At 33.6% G+C, this 27,153-nt stretch overlaps 1 protein-coding gene across 5 annotated transcripts in view; it reads right to left on the reverse strand.

Annotated features, from left to right (window-relative positions):
- Nucleotides 1-27,153, reverse strand: part of LRP1B (LDL receptor related protein 1B) — a 1,899,381-nt gene that overhangs the window by 999,301 nt on the left and 872,927 nt on the right. For all 5 annotated transcript variants that reach the window (XM_079135584.1, XM_079135585.1, XM_079135582.1 and 2 more), the window contains exons 4-5: nucleotides 17,166-17,285; nucleotides 11,445-11,573 (exon numbers count right to left, since the gene is read on the reverse strand). In XM_079135584.1, the coding sequence (XP_078991710.1) occupies nucleotides 11,445-11,573; nucleotides 17,166-17,285 (249 nt within the window). The remainder of the gene's footprint in view (nucleotides 1-11,444; nucleotides 11,574-17,165; nucleotides 17,286-27,153) is intronic.

Below are 27,153 nucleotides of genomic sequence, written 5' to 3' on the forward strand. Positions count from 1 at the left end.
TGTAGTGGCTGAAAAAGTAAGTGGAAGACTAGTTGTACAGGTTAACCAATGTCAAGAGGATAGTCATTTTTAATTTGGGGTGCAATGGGAAGCCAGTGTTCATTTTAGAAATAGATCATAGAATGATCAAAATTGTGCTTTAAGAAGGTCAAATCAGAAATAATATATGGGATACTAATGTCAGTAAGATGCAGTGGAAAGGACAAGTGAAATACAGTGGGAAAGATAAATTTTCATTTAACCTTCCAAATTGCCTGTTTATAGTTTTACTTCTTAAGTGGTGCACTGTAACTCATGTCAAATGGGAAGGTAAAATGTAAAAGTCCTCTTATACCTGGTCTTGGTAGCTGTACTCTGGAGTTAGTTGGAAAAGAGTTAGGTGAAAGAAAAAGATATCTTTGCTCCTGTTTATACTGATGCAGAGAAAAAAGGAACGATGGCTGTATGCGGCCACATTCTTACTGGAAGCAGAGATCATCACAGAAATTGAATCCCCAGAGAATCTTCAAAAAACTCCTTGCAAATGCTTTAGAGCACACTAGATTCCATGCATTAGATGGAATGCTGCCAATCTTATTTTTAATTATAAAAAAATGTAATCCTAAATTATGGAAAAAGTTGGTAACAAGGGCATCAGATACTGGGATGACTAAAAATAGTAATGCTATTTTATTTTCTCAGAAAATAGGTAATGAGCACCTAAGCAAGAGGTATTGAGATTTCGGGGAGACATGGATTTGGTGCAGTGAGGTAGACATTCTGAACTGTAATGATTTTTGAATTGCAGATGATGAGGGAGATGGGGGAGATCAAGAATATGTAGATACTTTATATTTGGGTGATGGGGACAATAGCATTAAAATAAATAGTAAGGAAAGTAGAGTCAGTTTTAAGAGAAGATGTAATACTGAGTATTGGCACTTTGGTTCAGTGGCTAAAACTGTGGGTAATCTTGTCTTTGGCATTATAAAAGCTCACTTAACCTACTGAATAACCTAAGTTAACTATAGACCCTAAACAATTTAATCACATTTCCATTTAGACCTTATTAGTGAAATACTTGTACCTTCCTTTAGAGAAGACTTCAATTTATAATGCGCTAATTGTAAAGCAATAAAATTCTTTGCTTCTAGAAAGAAAGCTGAAGATTCATTTTGCAAGAACAACAGAAATCAATGATCTCATGCCATAATAAAAATAAGTACAGCCTTCAAATTTTGCAAATTAGTATGAAGAATTTCCCTATTTCATAGAGACCTGGTGTACCAGACCAAAGAGATATTTCTTCTGTTACATGAAGATCTTACTTGACCCATGGTTAAAGGGTCAATAAATGAATGGAACTTGGGGTGGGGGGTATAAATATGGATTCTCCAGTGTTTTAAAGATATCTTACTGAATTCATTAAATATAAAACTGTGCATGTATTTAATAAATACAGTGAAATAAATAATATACTGTAATTACTATCAGGAAAAGGACAAATGAGATTTAATTGGTAACAAAAACAGCACATCTCAAAATCTCAGAGTATAATTATTCAATATTTAGGTTATTAAGTGAATATTGCAACTAGTCAGTCCAAGAATAATTAATCCATTTTAGTTCCTGATAGGTGGCCAATGGCTACTTTAGGGACTCCTGGTCACTTTTCTAATTATAACCACCAGGAACTAATTTAGCTATAGGCACACAAATTTTCAACACAGACATATTCCTCCATGTTATAAATAGGCAATATTTGAATTATAGCAGATATTAGCTTATTTGAAAATAAGCTAATAAATTTGGTTCTAAGTAACTCTTATTCATAAAATATTTCATGTTTCAAAACACTTGTCCTTTAAAATGCCACATTTAATTTGACTCCTAAAAATAAAATATTGACTCAGCATTTGCATATTTATTTATTAGTTCAACAAAGATTTATTGAGAATGGTTATCTTCTCTAAGGCTTTGCTCTAGATGCTAGCTATAACAGCAGTGAACATAATTAACTAATCCCTATTTTCATTTGATTGGGTGAGACAGATGTTAAGCAAATAAACAAATGCTATTCAATACTGTTTGACAGTTATAAATTCAATGAATATAAATAAAACATAAGTATGAGGATAAGGGCTGCCCCTTATAAAGACTGGTCCAAATCAGAATGTATTTAAGTTAAAGGCAAAGGGTTTGAGAGAAGGAATGGGGTCCAAGAGGACTCCAGAGCTTTGACCTGAAAACACTGGGAGAATGGAGGGTGACATTTACCAAGATGGTAAACACTGAAGAACATTCCTAGGTGAGAAAATCAAAGGTCCGCTCAGGATATGCAGAGCTTGGTATTTCTGCTAAACATCCAAAATGGAAATACTGAATATACAATTGAATCTGTGAGTCTGGAGGTTAACACAAAGGTCAAAACCGGTGATAAAAATTTTGAAGTCTCAGTCTCTAGATATTTTTGAAGCTAGGGAAGAAAAGTATGTGTGTGTGTGTGTGTGTGTGTGTTTTTTTTTTTTTTTTTAAAGCAATGATACAATGAGAGGACCTAGAAGTCAACAAAGAATATATGGAAAGGACGGAGCTGTGGGTCATGCTAAAATACTGGCAAAATAAGAATAGTGCAGCAAAGAAGGCGAGGAAAAATGTTCAATTAAGTAAAAATGAAATTTGAAGAATGTAATGCTTTAAAAGAGCAAGTATTCTGGTGAATGCCTACAACTCTAGTGACTGGGGAGTCTGAGAAAGGAGGATTGCATGTTCAAGACCACCCTCAGCAACTTAGTGGGGCCCTAAGCAACTTAGTGAGACTCTGCCTCAAAATAATTATAATAAAAAGGGCTGGAGATGTGGCTTACTGGATAAGTGACCATAGGTTCACTTCCCTATACAATAAATAATAATAATAATAATAATAATAATAAAAAAAGAGCAATTACTCAAAGAAGAGACTAGTATCAGTTTTGTGCTAAGGACCAGTAACAAATTACGTAGGCAAATAGAGGTCACTGGTAACCTTGTCAATAACTATAAATGCATATTAAGAATAAGGTAAGAACCATAGAGATGAGTTCAAGAGAAGGGGAATAAAAGGGGAAAGACTACTCACTTCAGGAGTATTGCTGTTATGGGAAAAGAAAAGTAGAGTCATAGTTGGAGATAAGAGGGGATTAAAGAAAATCTTTTTTATGTCATCTTTATAGCATGCTTGTATGCTATAGGAAATGATGCAGAAGAAAGGAAAGTATTAGTGATTTCAAGGGATAAAGAATATAATTGCATGAGACTAATCCTGCAATAGGTGAGAGAAGATGGGATTGGTACACAATGCAGGAATGATCTTCTTTTTTTAAAAATTGTAAACAAATGGGGTACAACTTGTTTCTCTGGTTGTACATGAAATAGAGGCGTACCATTTATGTAATCATACATGTACATACGGCAATGGTGTTTGATTCATTCTGTTATTTTTTCCTTCCCCCCACCCCTCCCACCCCTCTTTTCCTTCTATACAGTCCCTCCTTCCTCCATGCTTGCCTCCTTCCCACTCCCCATTATGTATCATCATCTGCTTCTCAGCGAGATCATTTGCCCTTTGGTTTTTGGGGATTGGCTTATCTCACTTAGCATGATATTCTCTGATTTATTCCATTTGCCAGCAAATACCATAATTTTATTATTCTTTATGGCTGAGTAATGTTCCATTGTATATATATACCACAATTTCTTTATCCATTCATCAATCAAAGGGCATCTGGGTTGGTTCCACAATCTGGCTATTGTGAATTGAGCAGCTATGAACATTGATGTGGTTGTATCTCTGTAGTATGCTGATTTTAAGAAGTTTGGGAATAGGCCAAGGAGTGGGATACCTGGGTCAAATGGTGGTTCCATTCCAAGTTTTCTAAGGAATCTGCTTTCTAGAGTGGCTGCACTAATTTGCAACCCCACCAGCAATGTATCACTGTACCTTTTTCCCCACATCCTCACCAACACCTATTGTTGCTTGTATTCTTGATAATTGCCATTCCAATTGGGGTGAGATGGAATCTTAGGGTAGTTTTGAATTGCATTTCTTTTATTACTAGAGATGTTGAACATTTTTTCATATATCTGTTGATAGCTTGTAGATCTTCTGTGAAGTGTCTGTTCATTTCCTTAGCTCACTTGTTGATTGGGTTATTTGTATTCTTGGTGTAGAGTTTTTTGAGTTCTTTATATATTCTAGAGATTAGCGCTCTATCTGAAGTATGAGTGGCAAAGATATTCTCCCACTCTGTAGGCTTTCTCTTCACATTGCTGATAGTTTCCTTTGCTGAGAGAAAGTTATTTAGTTTGGCAACGCATATACTAAAATTGGAATGATACAGAGAAGATTAGCATGGCCCCTGTGCAGGAATGATCTTTAATAGGAGAAAAATAAGTTTGTTCTTGAATTCAAATAAGAGCAAGGTGGAAATATTGGTTCTAGATTCACACAGACTGGAAGATTGATGGACTTGGAAGGAGAAATTTCTCTTAATTGCTGTATTTTCTCAGGGAAATATGAAATAAGATCACCATCTCAAGAATAAGGAGGAGGGAGGTAAACAAGATAACTCATTATATAGAGGAGGGAGAAAGTTAAAGGTCATTTAATCTATTTCACTTTTTTTTTCTGACAGGACTGCCAAACCATGTAAAAGAGTAACCTATATTTAGGATCACAATTTTCTACATTGCTATTATAGAGATAGATTAAGTACTTTAAATTCTCAATGCAGATGATACACCAAACTTCTGGCTATGTTACCAGATATGTTCTTTGTTGTTACTTAATGGCACATTGTTCTAAAGGTCCAGAGTATTAAAATACACTTTATTTAATAATGTGATGAGAATGATATTTCATGGAAGGCACAGACAGAATCTGTGCTATGTGAGTCTTAGAGCTAAGAAGAAATGCTCACACATTTAAAAGCGAAATAAATGCAATAGATTTCCTCTACTCATGATTAAGAGACTCTTGGCAGCTTGACTAGAGGGAATATGCAGAATATTAGTCATCCCAGCCAAGGGTAAGTATGGTCTCCAGGGAATGAAGTGTCCACTGGACACTGTCTAACTCCTATTATTACTCCAGATTGTTTCATACTCTGTTGATTAAAATTGATACAAGTCATGCCTTCAAAGGTCTCTGAAAACAAACCAACCAACCATCCAACAAAAAACAACACCACATTTTTTCTATTAACAAAAGACAAAATTCTGTCACCTTCTTGGCTTTTAATTTTCTTTTTCTTAAGGATTTCAGTAGCTATGTACTTCTACACTTATCCTGAATAAAAGAATATGCATTTGTATATCCTTGCCTCATCTATTTAAGCACTTGTAATTTATATGAATCTGAATGTGATTCACTTTTTTATTTTTCATGAGATTTATCCAATTTTATGAGACTTAATTGCAGAGCAAGATGTGCTTTACTGAACACTCTAAAATGAGGATTTAATTAATAGATTGACAGTTATTTTATAAAACATCAAGTAGCATGATAGAAATGTGAGAAATGTGTGCCTTTTATTGTGTCATTTGTACAAAAACAGTTTATTTAATGTCATATCTAAAGTCTATAAATATGGCTATGTAATTCTTCATACCTAAAGAAGTTCTCAGCCAGATTTCTATAAAGATGTAAATGATAAAGAAAGAGGAAGATATGCATGTTTTCCACGTATGATATTTTCATAGACTATGAGTAAATGGAAGGTGTGAGGACAAATCAGAGCCCATGATTGTTCTCTGTTCCCAATCATGCAACTTTGTTGCTGGAGAAAAAGATTAGAAATGTCAAGAAAGGTGCTAGACTGTGAAGATGATGTCCTCTAGCAAAACACAAACAAACAAAAAATTGAAGCCAGCATAGAATATTCATGAGGAGTTTTTACACTCCAGCAGTGTCATACTCATTAACAGTGCTTGGGTAGGAAAAAAAATGTGTAATTTGGGTGATGGCAATGCCAGCAGAAATCCTTGCCTTTTCTTTCCATGGAATTTAATTTCCAACTCAGTGATGAACCAGAGAAGGGATGGGGTAGGGAAAACTCCATGAAACAGAGAAATATTTTCAATGGACAAGTTCCCTGACCAGGATTTCAAAGGCATCCTGGGAAGTTATAGAATTTCTACAGGCAGAGGCTTAGGCAGTACAGTCTGACTGTAGATAGGTTTGCCCTGCAGCCATATTTGCCCAGGTAGCACACATCCCTTCTAGGGAATGGGGTTTGTCTCAAAGGGAGATATTAGTGGAAAAGACATAATTAAGGAGATTTTTGCAGCGTTGCCTGAACCACTTCTTGAGGTCATTACTGTACCAAAATTAGAGTCAGTCCGGAATATTAGGGCAAAACTGGCAAAATGTATTTCTCCTTTAAATCCCTGCCAGTTTTCTGAGTCTTCTATTCTTGATTCTCAACGTCCCACTACTCTGAACCTGCTTCCCAAATGATCAAGACATTTCTAAAGCGTGTAACAAGCACTTGCCAAACACATACTCCATTCCAGGCACAGAACTATTTTTTTGCTGTAATTTATTATTTACCATAGTGTTCATGTGTGGCAGAGTAAAGAAAAACTAATCTGCTTGTGAAGGTCTAGTAGGCTCACTTCTAACTAAGAGCCTTAAATATACCACCATATCATCAAGTGCCATTCATGATTGTGGCCCAATAAAATGACAAATTATGCCAGAACTAAACCTTTGCTCTTCAAAACAAAAAAATAAAAACAAAAATAAAAATAAACCCTGAATGGTATATCTTTGCATATCTTTCATTCTGCAGGAAATCATTCTTATTCAGATGGTGTTCTTGAACAGATTTGATACATTAGTCTCATCAATTACTAAGGTTAGTATGATTTAATTTGTACCCTTCCAACAAATACTATAATTTGATATAAGGTTCTTTTTAAAAATAGCAAGAGAAGAACATTTTTTCCCCCCCTGGGGATACTGGAGAATGAACCCAGTGGTGCTCTACCACTGAGTTACATCCCCAGCCCTTTTTTAAAAAAGTGATTTTGAGATAGGGTCTCACTAAGTTGCTTAGGGACTCACTAAAGTCAGAGGTTGGCCTTGAATATACAATCCTCCTGCCTTGGTTTCCTAAGTCACTGGAAATATAGGAGTAGATGATCACACACAGCAGAAAGAACATTTTATTAATTGAACACTAAAGAGTATTATTGTGTGACTGATGAGAGGATGATAATGTAAGGCAGAGAATTGTTCTCTGTTATACAGAAACCCTATTTCTCTATAATCTAATACAGCCCTGGCAGCAAATATAGGTGGTTCCTCTACCACCACTCCCAAAATTTAGACTATATATAAGTAAATATTAAACTACCACTAGAACTTTGAAGTAGAAAGGAGTTATATTTTATTTATGTCATTTTACAAATTGTAACAAAGAAAACAGCATGAAATATAAAAACATTCCCTCTCTAACACTGTCTAGAGGAGAGATTCCTTGGATTATACAGGGATTATGATTCCTATTCTTACACTGAAATATTCTATTGCCTAAACAGTCTTTTTTTTTTTTTTTTCTTTTTTTTCTCCTAAGTCAATAAACAGTAACATATAAACTGTAATAGAACCCTGAAGTTACTAAATGGTCTCATCTTTCACTGCTCTAGTTGTTCCAAGTCACAGAAATATATTCTTTCTTAGGGCACTGTTTGATAATCTGCCTCTACAGTGATGAGCATAAAATTTAGAGTTCTTTATAGTGTTATTACTTCAGTATAATCATCAGAACCCTAGTGGTTTGGGAGAATTTGTATGCTGAGGCAAATGCCTGTAAGTTAGCAAGTGGTTAGGAGATTGGAAAGTACAGTTTAATGAGCCTGGATTTATCAGGAGTAAAGCTGCCAATGGTTTTTAAGTTAAATATCCTCATTATTACCTTTTATCCTATTGTTTCTACATATGCTGGCTTTCTGTCCCAGGTGCCTACATTCAACATGTATTTCTTCATCAAAACTAGTCTCGGTTAGAAGGAAGAAAGTTGTATTGAGGGCCAGTTGTAGGGCACTTGAATATGAGAGGCACTGAGTTGAACTCAGTACTTCCAAAATAAAACTTTTTTATTTTCAAATATGCTGTGATTATTAGAACTATATTCTCAAAAAAAGTAAAAATAAAGAGGAAATTTTACTGTGTACCTGTAATGGTTGTTTTAACTTATTTTTCCAAATTAAAAGTCTATTTAATCAGTAAATTACTAGCTTCTTTTAGTGTATTTCATTCCAAAGTAATGAATACTGCCTCATAAAATTTATTTTTTAATTTTTATTATGTCTCCTCTATAAAATAGAATTATTAAAGTGTATATATTTAAATTAAAGTTAATTTTTAAAATGCATGATTTAGACTTTCTTTCTTTGGGAAATTACCTATTTGTGTCAATGAGTACAAATTTCAAGTGCACAGTTGGGCTAGATTACCTCTGAAGTTCTTCTAACTCTGAAATGATTGACTCTATTTCAGAGTTAGAGTCAACCTTAGTTAAGTATAGAAAGAAAAAAATGGTTACATGAATTAATAGGAATGAAAAGTCTTCCTACCTAACATTAATCTTTGCTCCCTCTTCTGCCACAGTGCCTAAAATTCTCTCTCTCTACTAGAATTATGTCTTAAAGATGCTCATAAGGCTTATTAATTTTACTTGGGTTCAGGCACTATGTTGCAAAGGAGATATAACCAATTAATTTATATTAATGTTTCTAATTACTGTCAATTGTCACCTTGAAAATAAGAGCCTTTTAACTATTCACCTACCTTTGAGATGAATAGTTAAAAGAACACATGATATTAATTTATGATGAATGACCTCAGCACCTTCATAAGCACCTTCACCAACTGACTGTGCCTATTCACATAAAGACCAACTTCTAGAAACTTGGATCCCATCTATCATTTTGTATGGTCCTTGCAGATTCCACTTTCTGGGTCTAGTTCTAGATTCCCTTTGCATCATGTGGGCTTGGTATTCTATACTGTTGTGAAGCATGAAGATCTTTTACATAAATTCAGTATCTTATTCAGACCATCCTGGCTTTCCCTAGTTTTCCACAATCCCCAGTAGCTGAAAGCCCAGAACTCTGACTTGACTCAGAAAATGTCAGATTCTATAGTCCAGTAGGATGGCATTATAGGAAAAATAAACAAAAAGAGGGGGCCAATCTCAGTCAGTTAGCCAAAAGGAGGAACAGTAGAGAATTAAGACAATGGTTTAATTTATAACATTTTCCTAGTGCTAGTAACACAATGATATAACAAAATCACCACAAAATTTTACACCTTGATGCATTAACTAGAAGTTTACACAAAACCAAAGCCAAAAATTTCATTTGGTGCATTTGGTATTATAAAAAACTAAAACCAAACTGATAGTTTTCCTCTTGAATTATACAATGCATTGGATACACACATGACCCTCAGAACTAGTTAGTGTTTATTACAGACTTGTTATGCTTATATTACTAGCAATTCATTTTCCTTCTTACTACAACATCCCCATAACAACTGTGTATTTATCAAACTTTGTAGGACAATTTATAATCAAGTTAAGGACCTAGAGGTGAAGTGATTTACATATTTTATCATCAATTCTAGAGTCAAAAAATGTCCTTGATGTAACAAGGTGATATCACGTACCATCCTTCTCTGGTGACATATTACTTGCAGACAACCTCGGAGTATAGAAGAAGAGGAAGTGCTTCCTCTTGTTAGGTTTATCACATTTCACTCTCCCAGAGTATCCATAGCAATATTGAGTGGATCAATAGGCACAGCAAGAACAAGCCTTTTACTTCTTCATTCCATCAGTGTTTTAAGTCAGAATTCTCAGTGTTGAGAAAAAGGGGAGCATATAATATGACCTAATTTTTCTCTAGGATTTTCCCTCTAAAGTAAGCCAGACTTCATAAGCCCCAAGTCAGTAATTTAAAGAAGTAAAAGAGTGCTTCTTTCTCTATGCTTTTTTTACATAAGTGTGTTTTCTAAATGATCAAGTACACTATCTCAGGGAAATCGTTGAACATAACATGAGTTTAAAGGAAGCCGGCAGCAGCAGCTTGTTGAGCAAATTCAATACTTCACTCAATTTGGCTTCAGAAACGAGAATTCTACCCCATGCCTAATTTACCAAGTGCTACTAAAGGGTTGGTGTAGAAAAGGCATTCATTAGTTAATCAATACATCATAATTTGAAGATGACTTATACAAAATCAGAATTATGGGAATTTAGAAGAAGGCAGATGGAATACCATGTATAATACCTCCCTATAGTCTTCCCAAGCTACTTCAACCTATCAAAAAAATTAGTATCATCCTATAGTTTCTAGTACATCTCAAAGCTATTTCATTAGCTGATCAACAATATGTACTGTTTAATGTAGATGAAAACTGTAGAAACTAGAGAGCTTTATTTGTAAGTAAGCAGCAAGTGTTTTGAAATACGAAAGTCAAACATTTAAGAGTGGAGCACTTATTTTGGTACTTTTAATTAGAAAAAAATTTCATTCCATCTTCCTTCCTTTCCTCCCTTTGTTTCTTTCTTTATATTAATCTGGAAAAATCATATAATAAATAAACAGATACCTAAATGAGTATTTTAAAATGGAACTGCTATAAGGAAAACAGAACTTGGAAACATAGTGATAGAGTAGGTATTTGTAAATAAACAAAACTGGCAAATAGAACATTAGAGAGGGTGTTCACCTTTAAATAGAATAGATAGGAAAGGTCATTCTGAAATTGGACATTTTAGCTGGAGTTTGACTGATAAGGAGATATTAATGTGAATATCATAGGTAAAAATACTGCAGGCAGACAAAATGGCAAGTGGAATGACCTCAAGGCAAGACCAAGCTAGTTGAAGGAGGTTAAGGAAACCAGTGTGGTTGGCACTGATGAAGAAAGGAGAGAGTAGAGAGAGGTGAAATTGGAAAGAGAATGGTGAAGGATAATTAGGCTGTTAGAGTCACTTTTTATTCTCAGGATGGGTGAAAGTTATTGAGAGATTTTAAACAAGAGAAGAACATGATCTGGTTTATTTGTTAGCAGATAACTTTATCATGCGAAGGATGAATTTTATAGGCAAAGTAGGAGCTCATAGAAACCTATTAGGAATCTATCATTGTAGTCCATGAAAGAGATGGGAATTCAAACTAATCAATGCAGCTTTTTGAAACAGGTTTTGCTCATTAGAAACTTCCTATAATGGAAGGAGTTGTGTAATAATCAGTGACAGCTGAAAGAAGGGCTCTGGATTTTTAACTATGGATCAGTGTACAAAAATGAAAGAACATTTATCCTCTCCAAATCCACATTGCTATACTACATTTCTAATGTAAAGGGGCTGGGAAAAGGAAACAAGAAATTTGGGGCAAAAAAGAGCATCACTTACCATTTTTAGCCTTGCAAGACCGGTTGTCTGGCTGCATTAGATAGCCCTCCACACAACTGCAAGCAAAGGATCCATATGTATTTATGCAGGTCTGGCTGCATGTACCATAAGTGGTACATTCATCTCGATCTAAAAGGAAAATTGGCATCATTACTAAGCAGCTTTATTCTTAGACATTTTTATTTCTCCTTGAAGAAAACGTATTTTTGAACTTTGGAAACAGATTCTTGCTTATGAAAGAAAGCACTAACACCAATATGACTTTTCAAGACCACACTAATTGAAAGTCAAGTTCATTGTTGCTCTAATATTTACAAAGAAAAAAAGATCAAATTTAACATCAAACATTTGTTATAATGGAAGTTTTATTTGCATTTGTGATGGGTAGGTGAGGAATTCTTGGATATTTTTGTCAAGGTATGAAATGCACTGCAATTAATATTTATTGAATAGTTCCAAGGTTCATAATACTCTTTTTACTATTTTAACAATGAATTAGTCTTGTGACATGGTTTTCAATCCACAGATTAAATAAGAGTTCTGAGCCAAGCTATGTAATTCACCCTCCATAATTTAAAAAGGGGAAACTATCAAGCACTTATTGAAACCAGACATTTTAATTAAATTTAATTTTAATATCTGTGTTCCCTCCTTCTTCTACCATTTAGTTTAAATCTCCATGAACAGTAAGTATTCAATGATTCTTAACTGACCAAGCAAGCAAAAATACATCTTGTCCTACTTAATTATTTAGACAAAGGTATATTAGTCTTTTTTGTGTCCCAACCTCTGTACTAATCCCAGATGACAAAATTGAAAAAAATCTGTGTTGTCCTTAATCGAGACAAGTCCAGTGAGGTATTATTTTGATACTATTCTAAAGGCATATCCTAGTAATAAGAGAATCCTAGCAAAGGAAGTGGTTCTGCATGGGCCTGGAAGAAGAATATTCAGTGAAAACTTCATATTGAATTGAGTTCAATGAATAATCTAGATTATCTCAGGCCAAAACAAAAATAAAAAAGGATCAATGGAAAAGAACATTTCAGTTAAATACAATAGGATGTAAAAGACATTGGGATGATGTAGCAGGGGTTTCATAGAAGCACAAAAAATCAAGTAAAGCAAAGGTGTATTAGGGCAAGTAATAGGTGACAAGAATGAGAAAGTACTTTGTAGGACAGATAATGAAGCACTTTGTATATTGAACCAAAGAGTGTATATCACACAAAGGCATTGGGAAAGTAAAAACTAAGTAAGTCATATGATCAACTTTGCATTGTAAAACTAAACAAGTTCAAATGAAAAGATGGATTGGTGAATGTAAAGAAAGGATCCTGGAAAGTTAATAAAGTCATTAGAAATGAAAACGGAATGGACTTAAAATTTTTTTAAAAAGTAGAATAGATAAGATTTGAAAACTGTTTGGAGGTAATGGACATGAATGGTGGTCCAATTTTTCAATAGAGAATATAGGAGTACAGATTCGTGTAGAGATATGATGAGAGGAGATGATGAGTTTGATTTGATTATGTTAAGCTTGAGGTGTCTATAGAGCATCTTTCAGTAAAGGTGTAATAAGCAATTGAATATACTGGACTGGTAATATAGACTGAGATCTGTCCTATAGCATTTGGGACTGAAAAACAAAGAGGTAATAAACAAACAGAAGATGGTTATTTCCTACAGAAAATGGAAAATGAGAAAAACAAATAACTTGGCTGGAGTAAATTGTTATCAGATGCTAACATGGAAAGGGCAGGCAAGCAAAAGGAGTCATGAACCTACTACATAGGGGATTTCACATGCAATGAAGAAATCCAACAAAATAAAGATTAAATTGCCATTTGGATTCCTTAATTAGAACACTGATGTAGTGATCTTGGTAGTGTAGAATTCTCTTGTTATATAAAATCTTTACCCACTACATTTTCAAATAACTCTACTATATAGGCAAATTGGCTTGTTTGAGTGGATTTTACTTTACAGTTTTGTAGGACTCTAGGTAGAGTTGAGTTTCATTTCTCGGTTGATGAGTGTGGAATGAAGAAAGTTGTCATATGATCTCAAACTTACATTTTTGTGTATAAATGGGATGGTAGAGTTTGTAGCGAAGATAATCAAGAACATTTGGTGCTCTGGGAGACTCCAGATAAACTGAGAAGTCTCTAAAAGTATTATGTTATAGGATTAGAAGCCAGACAGGAAGGAAGGATGGAGGAATAAAATTGGAATAACAAAATTGAAAATGTAAGTATAGTCAATTGTTAAATTTCTTAAATAATTAAAAAGAGGTGGGGACAGGAACAAGGCTATAAGAAGAGACGGTATCTGAAGTAGATGTTTGAGTGTTTCTTCTTTCATTTTTCATGTATTTTTTATTGGAGAAATAAATACTTAAATATTGACTACAACATGAGACAGTGAAAGGGCATTATTTAAACATACAGAAGAGGCAGAAATTAATGGATGAAGATATGATAAAAGTTCAGCTGGGTAGAAATAAAAATGGGAAACAAGCAAATTAAAGAAGTGAAACTATTTTGAAATGAGAACATAAGAAACATATTTGGGTACAAATGCAAATCCTGAGAAGAAAGGAGAGAAGTTTGAATTAATACCTTATGGTACCTATAAAAATTTTTACAAAATAAAAAAATCATTGATAATATGAAAGAGAATAGATGATGGAAATATATTTTAAGAGAATGAAGAAAGACTGAAGTACCTTTTGCAAGGGATGATCAAGAGGGCTGTCACAGATACTGTCTGCTCACGTTCTTCAAATCTGCATGTGTACTTCTACACCTGTGGGGATCTTTCATTGTGTCTGAGGGGTAAGCAATCCCTACTACAAATTCTCTCATGAGAAGCTCTGCTAGGATTAAAGGCAGGTAAAAAGTTCCAGGAGAGATAAAACATCCTCCAGCACACAACCACTTACTTCTTGCCTATTTGGAAATGTATATAGAAACCCAAGTTCCCTTGTCCCTCATCCTAGAGAGGACACACATTTCAGCTTCAGCTAAACCTTGTTGTAGACAGCTTAATGTTTATTCTTTCTCTACATCACCTCCCACTGCCATTATAAAAAAAACAAAAATTAAAAAAAGTAAAGAGCACAAATAAAACTTTAATCTTGAATTCTTGTTTCAGGATTGGTTTCTGGAAAACCCAAGCTAATAAAGGAACTTACTAAGGGAGAGCAAAAAGATAGCTGACTAGCACAAGGGACTATTTAAATTGGGAAACTATACATTTTTATGGAATTAATTCGCACTATTCTCTGATTTCTTTAGTGTCCTGTAATAACCTGCAGCCATGGATGGCTCATTTGCAATAAGTACTTTTATAACTACTTTTGGAACTCAAAGAACAGTGTTTGGAATTAAGTCTATGCTAGTTTTGCATTTGGTAAAATCCAGTGTCTGGTTGCAGAAATGATTCTTATCTATTTCCACAGATTTTTCAACTTTAATAGTATTGGTTTCTATTTCAGCATTTCTGATATGATTATATTACACAGGAGAGAAATATGATTAATGATTTCTTTTTTTCTTTCTACATAGCCAGAATATACTGATATGACATTGATACAGCTCTACAAAATTGGCCACAAAGGAATTGACAAGTCATTAGTTGTGATACTGCCTTCTTTTTCCTTTAATGACAGAGAAATGACTGGAAATACAGTTCAGGGAAGTATAAGTGATTCTCAGACCTGGCCATCTATATGTGCAGAGAAAATAAAATGAATTCTTTTTCCATTAGTGACTTCTGAAATAATTGCTATGCAATTCTTTACTAATGTTCAATAGGAGGGATCAACTATGGTTGTACTTCTGCATTTAATTCAAAGATTAGGGAATTCAAGATTTCAATTCATCCTTGCAAAAGGAACTGTAAATCCTGATTCCTACTGGAGTAAGGTGTAGTAAATAAGAGAGAAATATGCATTATAGTACCTAAATCTAACACGTTTAAATAGTAAGGGCTATTTTGAACCACAAATTGCATGCATGCAAAGACACCATTTATATTTGAAGCCATGTACATCAGGCTGACTTTTGTGATTATGATGGATATATCATTGCACAGGTGTTTTTCAAAATGTCTGAACTTTTATGTGTAGTTACTGATTTATCAGTGTTAGTTGAAAAAAATATGACACAAACATATGTGCCCGGGTCCCATTATAGCAGACTGTCAGTCTAATAAATAATAGCAAATATTTCTATAATATTTGTATTATACACAAATAAACAAACAATAAACTAAAGTTCAAACCACATGTGCACCTGAAAAGACAATAAACTTCTCCGTGATAAAAATAAGACAACTCTGAAGATTGGAATTTTAGTCTCAACTCTATCACTGAGAAGATGTGTAAATTTAAGCAAGTCAATTAACTTCTCAGGGCCTGTCTTTAGTTGCTTTTTTCATCAGCATTTTGAACAATAATTCTCTAAGGATTCTTTCAACTTTAAGATTCTGAATTAAGGTAAAGTGATAATATTGAAGCAAAGGTTATTAAAATAACCAGCAAAGCACAATTTCTTTTGAAAATATTCCATTTATTAGTAGTTTCAGCAATGTAGCTGTGCCCTGATTTTACACACACACACACACACACACACAAACACACAATAGATTTGAAATAAATATAGATGTATGGATAGAATCTAAGCATCATACCAATAATTCACGTAATTCATATAGTATATATATGTGTACTGCATTGATATACACACACACATATATCTGTTTATATATATACATAAGCATATATATATATATAAAACTGAAGTCAATATAATGAAGAAAAAATTTTCACTATAGTACAGGGATTCATTTTGGAGGGTAACCATTTACTGTAGTGCAGTCACAAATTTATAATCAAGAAATAAAATGTATCAATATTTATATCCATTATTATTGCTATTGGTAAAATACCTGCTACCATAATTACCAATGTAGAAATTATATAACTTTACATAACTAGCAATTATTAAATTATTTAATAACATGCCAACTAGACTGTAGCCATATGACTGCCATAAAACATTTAGAAATTTATAATAATTAAATCTATTGTATTAATAGTACAACTAAAACATTTGCCCTTTTTGACATTTTCACATATTGATATTATTGCAAAATATATTGAAAATTTATGGCTATAAATTCATAAATGTAATGTTTTATGTTTTGGGGGACATATTATCTTTTAAATCTAAAAACAAACAAAAGTTAACAAACTTTAAGTGGAAAACATGATAAGTGTTCAAAGGTATATTATTTTCTATTAACTAGACCTCTATAAAAAAGAGTGTTGCCCCACACTCCATGTACTGGAGGCTTTATTCTCCAGCATGGTGTTTATTAGAGGTGTGGAGCTGTAAAGAGGTATACCATAGTGACGGGTCTTATATCACTGAGGGTGTGCCCTTAAGGGGGATTGGGAGATCTATCTATTCATCTCTTTCTTCCATTTCTGGTCAAGAGGTGAATGGGTTTCATCCTTTATGTGTTTCCACCATGATATACTGCATTGGTACAGGTCCAAAAGGAATGTGACCAATTAGTGATTGAATCCTTCAAAACTGTGAACTATAATTAACCTTTCCTCAATCTGAGTAGGTCAGAATAGGTATTTTTTATAGGAATATAAAACTGAACACAAGTAGAGTTAAAACAAACAGAGTTAAAGTTTACACTTACCTCTACAACTTCTCCCATCTTCTTTGACTTCAAATCCATCCTCACAGTAACACCTTGTACTATTTCTCACCATTGCACATTTATACTGACAATTCAGCTGCTGGCAATTGGGTAACAACTCTGTAGTTGAAAAACAAATATAGTCTCTATGTTAAACTGTGAACATACGTATATTGCTAAAATTTAAATATTTCATATGTTTATTTAGTATATAATACTAATAATACAGTTTTGATTATTCTCGCAGCAAGATTCCATGATTAATCTAGAGAAGAAACAATATCTATTCCTTTAAAATATGTTGAATTACATTTGTTTGAAGTTATGTCAATAAAATTTAACATCAATTTGTTTGGTGTTTCACTTTTTTAGCTTATCACTATGTTCAAAGTCACAAATCCTTTCCCTTTCAATTTCTAGTAAATTAAATTATTTCAAGAGGAAAAAAATGTCACTCATTGGTTGATTTTTACCATCAATGCCTTTTTTATCTGATACACTAATTGATTTTCTATCTTTTGAGACCTTGTTTTGATTTACCAATCCATGTGTAACCTTCATAGAAATCAATGTGAATTTATTCCATTTGAATAATTTATTTTCCACTGGTGCAAAAATATTATACAAATACTGGGCATCATATATTTCATTATATTTGAACGCTTTAAGAAGTAATACATTATTGAATCAAAACTTAGACCAGAGCATCTTAAGATTCAATGTGATAAATGCATAAAACACAGATGATATAACAGGAGCATATATATTACAAAAATAGTTTCTAACAGGAATAAGATTTGTTAACCTAGAAATATATTTAGATGAATGCATTACTGATTTTACTGTCCAAAAGAAGGGGTATTAATGTAGGGATATTAATGAATTCCATTTTTTTTTCCATAAGAGGAAAAAAAGTATTTTGAAAATTAAATGACTCAAAATATGTTGTTATTTGTCATAGGCTTAGCAGGCACTCCTGAAAAATTATAAATTGCAATAAAAATGAATAAAAATTCCAATGTGGGGAAAAGAACTCATTTGAACTTCTAAACTGAGCATTGGGTATTTTACTGAAACAATAATTGTCTATAGTATTCCTTTAGCTTATTTTTTTTCAACTCTCATGTACAACTATTACATACTCCTTCCAAATATTCACTTATATATGTCAATCTTGCTACCTACTTCTTTGAGAAAACTAAAGAAATCAGAAGAGATTTTCCAGGTTCACACTGCCCATATATATAACTTTTGATGCATATTCTTGTCCTCCCAACATTTCAAATTTAATAAAATTCATTGTAAAAGCTCCCATACTACCTATTAGGCACAAATTCCATCTTCACTCACCTACTCACAGATTTCACTTGAACTGTGCTCCTCTTCCTCCCTAATCATTCTTTTTTCCCCTCGATATTAAGTTGGGGTTGACAAACTAAAGTCCCAGCCTGGTTTTTATAAGTTAATTTTCACTGGAGCACAGTCACGCCCATTATTTACATGTTGCTGATGGCTGCTGTTGCTCTACCCCAGAAGCGGTAGGACCTACAAAGCCTAAAACAATTTACTATAACCCTTAACAAAGAAAGATTTCTGAATTCTGTACTAGTTCATGCTCAGTGGCAAACATGCTCTTATTTTTTCCCAACTTACAAATAAAAACCCTGGGCCTCACTTACCCAACAGTCGATACTGCTCAATCCTGTTTCTCTTAAAATAAAACTTAATAAAAGAAAAAAAAAATACATACTCACTGTCTCTTCCTCTCTTTCTACTTTAAACCTAGCTATTCAGCTTTAACCCCCAGTGCTTCATGTAAAAATCTCCAATAACGTCTATGTTGATAAGTGTAGTGATCTTTTCTTAGTCTTTCCTCTACTTGAACTATCAGCAGCATTTGACAGAGTTGATAACTATTTCTTTCTCTTTTGTTCTCATGATTCTGCTTCCAGGCTGCTGTGCTCTTGACTTTCCTATGACACAGCTTTCTTTGCTGGCTTCCATTTCTTCTCATCAACCTAAAGTTGGAGGGTTAGAGTAGAAACCATAGTACCCTTTTCATTTCTATTTGCCACTTGTGAACTAAGTTTCAAGACTTCCTTTCTGTCTGCAACATAATTAACGTACCTTAACTTGAAATCTAGTTGTGCCCTCCTCAATTTCTAATTTTTACTACCTCAGTAACAACTAATATTTTATGTTAAATTACTTTTCTCTTGAAATACCTAAAACAGTTTTGGTTTTCTTGATGTAATTTCAACTACTATACAAATCAACTACACCTAATTTGTAATCTTGCATATTTGATTAATGCTATGACACATTAAATAATCATTAGCAGTTATTTAATATATAAATACCATTGATTTTGTCTATAAAAATTATACTAATACAATATGAAATAAATGATGCTTTGTAAATTTCTGTTCTTGCCTGTAATTCCAGCATCTCTGGAGGTTGAGGCAGGAGGATTGAGAGTTCAAAGCCAACCTCAGCAAAAGTGAAGCACTAAGTACGTCAGTTACACCCTGTCTCTAAATAAAATACAAAATAGTGCTGGGGGTATGGCTCAGTGGTTGAGTGTCCCTGAGTTCAATCCCTGGTACCCAAAAAGAAAAAAAAAAATCCTGTTCTCCCCATTGTATGAACTCCTACAAATTTAGAAAGTACTATATTTCAGGTTCTGTAAACATGCAAATTTTTTGAAACATCACATTTTAAAGAAGAGGAAACTGGTAGCTGATAACTAGCCCAAGGTTACATAGTAAATATATGACACAACAAATATATGACAGAACATACCTTTAAAACAAAGTCAGTGTCAACTCACAGCACACACTGGTAATAATTGTTCTGATTCTCACTGTACAATCTGGGATGGTTCGAATCATGGCATGTCCTTTAATTAATTAATTTTATTTGTTTATTTACATTTGTCATTCTTGACTTAGTAGTTTACTAAAAATATAGGAAGCTATGCATACTTTTTGTATTGAATCAATAAATAAATGAAATAGCTTAACTTTATGAAGAGAATTTACGCTAGGTATTATTTCTAAGATACTTCCCAAAGATAGTTCATTTATCTCCTAAAGTAGGTAATCGAGTTGTCAAATCTTGTTTCATTATGGTGGAACTGGTCCAAAATTGGCTTAAATTTATATGCTATTTTAGTTATTTATTGAGCACCTAGTCAATGCTGAACACTCTGCTAGGGCTCCTCAAATGCAAAATTGTTTTAGATACATTGAGGATTTACAATGTGACATGGAAAGTAGCAATGGAAAGGACAGTAGTATAAACTATAGTTATAATTTATGAGTGAAAAGCACAGACAGTAAAAACATATACTATGTTTGTCTTTGAGTATCATTGTAAGCAAAAATAACCAACATGGTTTTGACACTATCATGAAAACACAAATAACCAGGACAGAAGCAGATCTCAAATGGATCAGTAAGCTTTCCTTTATTCTATAGCGAGTCAGTCAATCAGGCACCAGAGGGGCTCATTTTCTGTGTAGGAAAATGGCCACTGGTTACAAAAGGAGTCTGAGTTTTACAGGTTACAATGAGGGTGAATTAATCATTGGAGACTGAAGTAGAATGTGTTGGTTAAATTGTCAGGAAAAAAGTTGTAGAAAATCTGAAACATTGTTATCGGAAAGGGATGAAAGCTCAGAACTCAGTCTGGAGTTCACTCTTTATTTTCTTCCTCTGGGACCCATTGTTACCCAGAGCTTCACTATTTGCTCTTCTCCTTCTAGGACTCATTGGCAATGGGAAAGGGTAAAAGTCCAGGACCCAGCATTTCCGTATTTGCCTCCTCCCTTCAGGAACCACTGTGGTTGGGAAGGGATGAATGTTGCTTTTGGTGGAGATGAACCTGGGAAGGGATGAAAGTTTGCTTTTTTCTCCTTGGGGCCCATTGTTACTAGGAAAAGGATTTACTGAATGGATTAATGATTGCCTTCCTTCTCCCTCTTCCTCCAGGTTAGACAGTTTCAGGAGATTGTCATTTCCCTGTCTGGCAGTGTCATTTCTCGTATCCTTCAATCTTTAGGTTTATGTGTTCACAATATAATGAGAGGAGCTAGGAATTTGGTTTTATCTCTGAAAAAGAAATTTGGACCTTAGATGTAGATATGGAAGTCATAAGCATGAAGTTGGTATATGGAATCTATCAAGTAAAGGATTGTCCCTTTAAAAACTGTTTGAGATACAAATAAAACCCAAAGGGAAACTGCCACATGTGAAAATCAAACATAAGAGATCAATAACAACAACAAAAATCCTGAAATAATTAACTGCATAGGTAAAGAACTCAGAAAGCTTCACAAATATAGGAAGGTTAGTCCATACAAGTAATCAGAAAAATCAATGTTAAATTCTATGAGAAATACACATGAATAAAGAGTAGAAAATACAGGGGATTTTCTAACAGAACCAAAAATGCCTTAGGAAAGCAATTCAGTGTGACAGTGAGGACAGAAGTGAATGCAATAAGGGGTTTAAAAGGAACAAAGAAGTGAAGAAATTTTCTTGTAAAAAACACTTAGATGAAGTTACACATGAAAAGAATGAAGGCAGGGTGTTGTCTAATTTATTTGATCTTAATATTGAGGCAGACATATTAAGTGATTTAAATGCATTGTTTTTCTCTTAAATGCCTACAAGCAGCTTCTCCTTTTTCTTTCTCAATTCAAAGTAGAAACTCCAAATACTTCTGTTCTCTTCTTTCTACTTCTTTTCACTCTTGAAATGTCTGTAGATGAGAGTATGGTACACACTGAAGAGGTGTCAGTGTGGAATGGTGATGCGGTTGGTTGACAAGAGAGGTGGGGGAAGTGGATCTGAAAGGCAGACCTTGACCTGGTGCTGGCAACTAGGTGGTGGTTTTGTAGATGAAAAGAGAAAACAAAACAAAACAAAAAAAAGGGACCAGAGCAACCTTGCTTTTGATTTGTATCCTCTACAAGGATTAGTTTATTGCACATAATAATGGTAGTGAGAAGATTAAACAGTATATGATATTATGTAAACATAGTAAATATTGATTCTGCTAACAGATCATGAAGAATTATGAAGAACTAATAACATGAAAAGTAAAATTTAAAATTTGACTTGACTGTGCAAGCAATACTAATTATTATAAAGTTATTTGTTTGAACTGCTTAGCATTCATGCTTAATTACATGTAACACTGTAATGACTATGTGCATAATTAACAGAGCATCCGATTAATTTTGTTAGAAAGCTTATTTGAGTACAACAGAAAATTTTGAACCTGAGTCATTAGTTTTCACAGAGTGATTTTCATAAAGCAGAATCATTGGCTCATGCAATACTATCATTGGTTTGGATCTTAGACTGAAGTAGGAAGACTATTAGTACCTAAGGGAATATGATATGAAAGGGAGAAGATAGACATATAAACATGATATCTGATCTCCATTCCTCAGACTTATTACAAAATATAACTTTCTCATTAATGGAAAGGAGGAGTTATTGTAGGGATTAAATGTAATTCAGTTGATAAAGGTTCTCCTAACACAGGCCCATTTTATCCTATTTTCAAGGAATACTTTCATGTCCTCATCAAAACTGAAAGAACAAACCTGAAAAGGAGAATATTAATAAAATGTGAGTATTCTTTCTTCATCAAATGCAAGTTAACAGTTTACAAATAGTGGGTAGCTTTGAGGCAGCTAAGCTTCTGAACCATCCTTTCACTTAGAAATAGGTTCAAGAGATAGATCTCTGAATTTTTTATCACTAATAAGTATTAAGAGGAGACTAGAAGATTACAAAATTAATTTAACACAAGAGTACCATAACCCTAACTTTGGTTTTAGTAATTCTGGGCTATGTGAAAGTGACACAAAATTCCTAAATGTTCATCAATCAATTTCTTCTTGGGCAAGTAAAAAGATGACATTTTCCAGTTGTGCAGTTAGGTTGTGGGTTGCAGCTATACATCTGGATTCTGACCAATATATTGCAGGCAGAATTGCTGTGTGCCATTCCTTAATTTGACCCTTAAAATACTATGAAAATTTTCCATTCTCTCTTCACTTGTGAGCCACCTGGGGGCAGGAGTCCAATAGGAGATTCCTGAGACCTTGGGTTGGCAGAAGTCCAAAATGAAAGCAATCTGAGATAGCACGTAACAATTGCTATGGTATTGGATGTGATTTTACTGTGCCTGCCAAAGTTATATGTGTTGACATTTATTCCCCAATGTGAAATGAAGAGGGAAGAAACCTAGTTGACTATGGTGATAAGAGGTGGGGCTTTTGGAAGGTGATTAGGATTACATGAAGTCTTGAGGGTGGAGCCCCCATGAATGAATTTTAGTAGTTTTATAAGAAAAGGGAGAGAGGCCATTAAAAAATCACATGGACATGCACATACACATTTTCTGTCTCTTGCTCCATGATGCCAGCAAGAAGGCCATCACCAGGTAAGGCCCCCAATCCTTGATCTCCACAATTATGAACCAAAATAAATTTTTAAAAATAATTCAGCCAGCATGTGGTTTTGTTTTATTGACAATAGAAATGATTACCACAGAAACAGATAAGCCAGTTGGCTGTCACAACTGTGAAAAGGTGAATTAACTTTTTTTGGGATTAAGCACTTGAGATATCAGGGTTCTTTGTTACATAATACCATGATGATGGTCTACTTACAATAGAGATACATATTTTGCCTCATCCCTAAATTGGGAATAAATATCAAATTGCCTCAGTTGTTGTGACTCTTAAATTAGTTAATGCAAATTTCTTACAACACTGTCTGACACATAGCAATACTTTTCTTTAGTATTTTTAAAGTTGTTGATGGACCTTTATTTTATTTATTTACATGCAGTGCTGAGAATTGAACCCAGTACCTCACACATGCTAGGCAAGCGCCCTACTACTGAGCTACAACTGGCCCAGTAACTTATTTTCATTATAATTTTCATTGTCATTTTACCATTTAATGTTACCCATTGAGCATAACAACATATCTATTTTTAATAATTTTATCATAATTTGTATACTGTTGGAGCAATTTGTGGTTATGTCCTTTGTATATAGAAGGGTTTTCTTTTTCTTTTATTTTAGGTTGTTACATGACACAGTTCCAGCTTTGTCATCTTTTGAATGGTACCTTATGAATAAGCTTTTTTGTTCTGTTTTGTTTTTGTCAAATTCTCCTGAGTTGTCTATATGAATGCAAAATCACCAACAGATAAGAAAACACTAACCATAGAAACTAAAGATTTTCTGTATTGACCTCCTCCTTTCTGTAAAATATGATTATTGCCCTCTGAAGTAATATATATCTACAGATAATTCATCACGTAATCACAAGCCAATTAACAATTCAGACAAGTAGTTTTCACCAAGAACTTATGCTAATCTGTTTAGTCTTCAGGGATGGTAATGCTTTGTAACATCATTGGGGTTTAGGGCACATTTCCACAAATGAATGCAAGTATATTACATAGGAAACACAAATAAATTATTGTGACCTGCCTCCAAGTAAGAGAATGACAGAGGTAGATGATTCGAAGTTGGAAACCATATTCCAACAATTTCAGGTTATTAGTTTTAGAAGGTTTCTTTCCTCGTTAGTCTTGTTTATTTAAATAGCTCTCAATTGGCAACCATCATTGGGTATTTTTTTATGTGCAGCAATAGGACCCAACATGTGTTTGGCAATAGTGTTATGCTTCTACCTTCACGACAATATTGACCAAATCCCAGTGACCATGCACTGGAGTTAGTAGAAAAAGAACAATAAGACAGTAAGAACACAGCTGAACTATTTTATTTATGTGCTTCAGGTTATATGTTTCTCCCTGAGGGGAAGTTAGAACAGTTAGAAACTCTTTGGAAATACATAATAGTATAGGCACCTTTTCAAATATAAATTACATGAGACACTATTTTACAAAATGGGATGGTGTTTCCTTCTTAATTTTAATAATAAAACTACTCCTTGAATTCAGCATGTACAAAAATGCCTTTTAACCAACAACTGAAATCATAGTAATGAGGAAAAAATTATTCATTCCTTACATAGCATGTCAAAAAAATAAATATGTCTCTCATTTTTTGTACTTGGAGATTGAAAAGCTGATGCAGCTGCTTGCCATGCCAGACAGCCCCTCTTGTCAGCAGGACGAATGCTTGACATATTTAGAGTGGTGATAATTTGTGTCACATCATTCATCCTCTTGTCCCTGTTTCCTTAACCTAGTAAAATTCAGTGTGAGCTGGCTAGCAGAGATTAGGATGCTGCTTATGACTGTTAACGTGGATTTCTTCAGAGTCCTTTGTCCTGGCCTCACCTTCTCTGTGTGTTCTCATATAGCATAGTATAACATTTGGGCAGTAACTATTATTTTTTGGTAGTACTGGGGATTGAACCCAGGGCCTCACATGTGCTGGAAGGACACCACTACTGAATTACACCTCCAGCCATAGGAAATTTTTAAGACCTTTTTTGTTCATTTTGGTTTGATGATATAATTCATAGATAGTAAATACACTCTTCAAGTTTTTTTTTTTCTTTTTTCTTTTTTTTGGTACTGGATTTGTACTGGAGATTGAACCCAGGAGTGTTTTACAACTGAGTCACATCCTTTGTCCTTTTTATTTATTTATTTATTTTATTTTTTGAGACAGGGTCTTACTAAAATGCTTGAATCCTCACTAAGTTGCTAAAGCTGACCTTGAACTTGCAATTCTGCCTCAGCTTCCCCAGTTGCTGGAATTATAGGCCTGAGTCAATGCATCTGGCACTTTACAAGTTTTTTACAAATGTATATTATATAATTGTCAAAAGTATATACATCAACATCATCATCAAGATATAGAACAGAACGATTATCCTAAAATATTGCCCTGTGTGCCTCTCCAACCAATTCATTTCCCTGACACCAGTTTTTGACAATTGCAGATCTGTTTTCTGTCTGAAGCATTTTGCCTTTTCCAGCCTGATAAATAAATGGTATTATCTAGTATGTAGCATTTTGAGTCTGACTTCTTTTACTTAGAATAATATATTTGAGATTAAGCTACATTATTGTCAGTATCAATATTTCCCTTCTTTTTATAGCAGAATATTATTCCATCATGTGAATGTCCCTTGGTTTGTTTATTCATTTCACTGATGGACATTTAGGTTGTTTTCAATTCGGGGTTATTATCAATAAACTTGCCATAAACATTTACATAGGAGTTTTCTTGCCAATATAGATTATTATTTTATTTGAATAAATCTGAGATTACTGAGTTATATGGTAAATGGATACTTCACTTTAAAAGAAACTATCAAACTTTTTCCAAACTTGCTCTCTTTGTATTTCCACCACAAATAAATCTCCATCCATTCTGCATTCTCCCTAACACTTTGTATATTAGCTTTTAATTTTATTTTTACTTTATTTTGTAGTCATTTTAATAGCCATATAACCATTTCTACTATACCATTCTCATTTTAATTTACATTTCTTGATGTCTAAGGATAGTGAATATATTTTCATGTTTATTTGCTAATTATCTGATATTTATGATGGGAAGTTATTGTCCATCTTTTTAATTATGTTGTTTATTTACTTATTGAGATTTGAGAATATGAACACATCCATACACACATACAATATGTGTATTCTGGGTACAATTGCATCATGAGATATGTGATTTGTGAATACTTTCTTTCAGCTTATAGTTTCTCTTTGCATTCTTTTACTAGAGTTTCCCAGATAACAGAAGTTCTAAAAAATATTCTTACCTTAAATAAATTCCAATCTTAACTTTTTTTTTATGAACCCTGCTTTTGGAATTCATATCTAAGAAATCCTTGTCTTGGATGATTTAGCCTATGCTTCTTATAGAAATTTTAGAAACTTACATTTGTGGTCCATTTTGATCTAATTTCCATATATATGGAAATATATGGATCAAGGATTATTTTTCATTTTGTATGTAAAC

Source organism: Sciurus vulgaris (genome assembly GCF_902686455.1).
Source record: "Sciurus vulgaris genome assembly, chromosome: 3".
NCBI classification, from domain to species: Eukaryota; Metazoa; Chordata; class Mammalia; order Rodentia; family Sciuridae; genus Sciurus; species Sciurus vulgaris.